This window comes from Artibeus jamaicensis, unplaced genomic scaffold (assembly GCF_021234435.1).
Source record: "Artibeus jamaicensis isolate MK-2021 breed Jamaican fruit bat unplaced genomic scaffold, CSHL_Jam_final contig_2962, whole genome shotgun sequence".
In the NCBI taxonomy this organism is placed as follows: domain Eukaryota; kingdom Metazoa; phylum Chordata; class Mammalia; order Chiroptera; family Phyllostomidae; genus Artibeus; species Artibeus jamaicensis.
The window spans coordinates 56,093-58,973 of record NW_026521675.1 but is presented as its reverse complement, the minus strand read 5'-3'; the positions used below and the strand labels follow the sequence as shown (position 1 = coordinate 58,973).

The following is a 2,881-nucleotide window of genomic DNA, read 5'->3' as shown; positions in this document are numbered from 1 at the left end:
AAGACTAGTTAACATCCATCAGCATACATGGTTACAAAACAGCAAACTGTTTTTCTTATGAGAACTTTTAAGATCTACTCTCTTGACAGCTCTCAAATAGGCAATGCAGTATTATTAACAATAGTCACCATACGGCACATTACATTGCCATATTTTATTTTTTAATAAATAAAAGTTTGTATCTTTTGACCATTTTTACTCATTTTGCCCACCTCCCCCCCACCCCCCCGTGCCTCTGGCAACCATCAATCTAATTTATTCTCTGTATCCGTGAGCTCAGCTTTTGTTTTCTTTTGCTTTTTAGATTCCACATATAAGTGAGATTATATGGTATTTATCTTTATCTGATTTATTTCACTTCTTTTTAACTTAATTTATTGGGGTGAGATTAGTTAACAAAACCATCCAGGTTTCAAGTGTATAACTCAGTAAAACATCACCTGTAAACTGCATCATGTGCCCATCATCCCAAGCAAAGTCTCTTTCCATCTCTATTACCCACCCCCATTTGCTCACCTCCACCTGGCCAAAAAACGTATGTAGACATAACACATTGACTTATTTTACTTAACAAAATGCCTGCAAGTTCCTTTGATATTGTTGCAAATGGCAAGATTTCCTACTTTTATATGGTCGAAGAATACTGCATTGGAGAAGTGAAAGTAAATATTGTGATAGTGGTTGAGAAAGGTTTAAGTTCAAGATGAGGGTTAACAGCATGGATGTCCTATTGTATTTCTTGTGGCATTCAGATAAAACCATCACTACTACGTGCACAGACTTCCATAATCCCTGATCTTTGACTCACTCCTCTCAATAGTGATACCTGAGTATCTTGAGAATTCCTTGCTTGATTTCCTTGGTTCGTACTCCATAAACAATGGGGTTCAGGGCTTGTGGAATAAGATGATGCAAGACATTGAGAAGAATGGGCACTTCTGAGGGTACCTTCTTTCCTTTCTTGTTTGTAAAAATGAAGACTAACAGCAATGTATAGAAGAATAGTATAAGGATGAGGTGGGAACCACAAGTACTCAAGGCCTTGGTGGCTGCCCCTCCTGACGGCTGACGTATAACAGCCCGCAGGATGAAGCAGTAGGATAACAAGATGAGTACCAGATCAGAACCCAGTAGGCACCAAATACTCACAAACTGGTAGAGCTTATTTAGGAAAATATTCCCACAGGAGAGCTTTGCCACCGAAATGTTGGCACAGATACAGTTCTCTATCACGTTGCTGGCACAGTAGTTAAGCCTGGCAGCCAGAACTGGTATGGGCAGTGTGGCCAGAAAATTTCGCAAGACAATAAAAATGGCCGCATTAATGACAAACTGTTCAGTGATGACAGATGTGTAGTGCAGTGGGTGGCAGATGGCCACATAGCGGTCATAAGCCATGACCAGAAAGGTGGAGGACTCCATAGGAAGGAAGGTATTCATGATGAACATCTGCAGGAAGCAGCCAGAAAAGCTGATGGACTTCATGTTGAACCAGAAGATAAGCAGGACCTGCCAGAATTATTATTCTCAAAAACTGTCCACCTATTTCCACCTTAGAATAACAAACCCTGAAAAATCCTCAGATGGCTTCACCCATCCATAGCCTCAACCTGCAGCCCCATAATCCCAGCTGACACAGTATCCTGTTTTCAAGTAACTTCTTTGTGCATCCCACATCTCCAAAGCGTAATTATACCCCTTTCTCTCCATCTATAAAGTACGTTTTTTTTTTTTTTTGTTTAAAAATGTTTATGTAGTCTGTCTTTTCTTAATTTCCAGGTTTTACCCAAACTCCAGCTGACATATCTGCCTGGGGTGGGGAGGAGGGTATAAGGGGACTAAATAACAATACAAAATAAATAAATAAAAAAATTAAATGTATCATAAGACATTAAGCCCTATGATCCAACATTTATATTTAAACACCCCAAACCTCTTTATACTCATGAGAAACATTTTCTGATTAATTTTCCTATCTCACTGTATGACATAAACATACATCCTGTTACATCTTAGAAAGTAAATTCTAAAGGCCTTGGATGTAAGAGTGGGGTAACTTAAAGTCAAGGAGAATCACCCTAGGAGTAAAAAAAAAAGGGCAAATGTTGGAATATCACTGATTCAGACATTGAGAGAGGGCCTGTCATTTGGGAAAGAATAAAATCCTGTAAAAAAAAACATGGATATTGAGAACGAGAGGGGACATGTCTTAGTATGGACCTAATGTGATTGTGCAGGCTACTCACTGAGGATTTTCCTTCAGGGGTAGGAGAATTCATAGCAGAAAAAAAAGTACTGGTTAGAGAATATGATTGGCTGCCTGAGAGTGAATTCAGAAGTCAGGGAGGTACTGACCTTGGGGATGACTGTGAGGCAGAGGATGACATCCAACAAAGAGAGGATGGCAAGCAGGTAGTACATGGGCTTATGTAGAGATGCCACCTTCCAGATGGCAAACAATAGCACAAAGTTGGCCCCAAGAGCTAAAACTAGGAGGGGAGCCAGGACTATAGAGAGCCAGTGCTGTGTGTCCTGCATGCCTGGAAAGCAGATTATCAGGAATTCAGTCACCTGGGTCCCTGTGCTGTTGAGAGATAATACCATGACTGGCAGGTGGTCCTGGGACTGGCTGAAAGAAAAGAGACATGAATTTAGGGATTGACTGTTTCATTAAAAACCTCTTAACTAATCTATCTGCCTCCACTGTTTGTAAGGTTTCTCCATAATTCTGTTGGCATAAAATCTGTCTAAAATATAAACTGGACCACACCACTCCCTGTTAGAACAATTTCCTTATCATCCATAACTTAATGAATAAAGAATAACTCCCTTCACATGAGTATATTCCAACTGCATACACACAGGCCCAGCCACCTGAGCG

The 2,881-nt window shown here is 40.2% G+C and overlaps 1 protein-coding gene across 1 annotated transcript; it reads right to left on the bottom strand.

Annotated features, from left to right (window-relative positions):
* Positions 1-813: 813 nt before the first annotated feature.
* Positions 814-2,604, bottom strand: LOC119062049 (olfactory receptor 56A1-like). Its single transcript, XM_037162880.2, has 2 exons — positions 2,356-2,604; positions 814-1,509 (listed from the first exon to the last, which is right to left on the bottom strand). Exons 1-2 carry the CDS (start codon positions 2,602-2,604, stop codon positions 814-816), a joined length of 945 nt encoding a protein of 314 aa, XP_037018775.2.
* Positions 2,605-2,881: the final 277 nt, after the last annotated feature.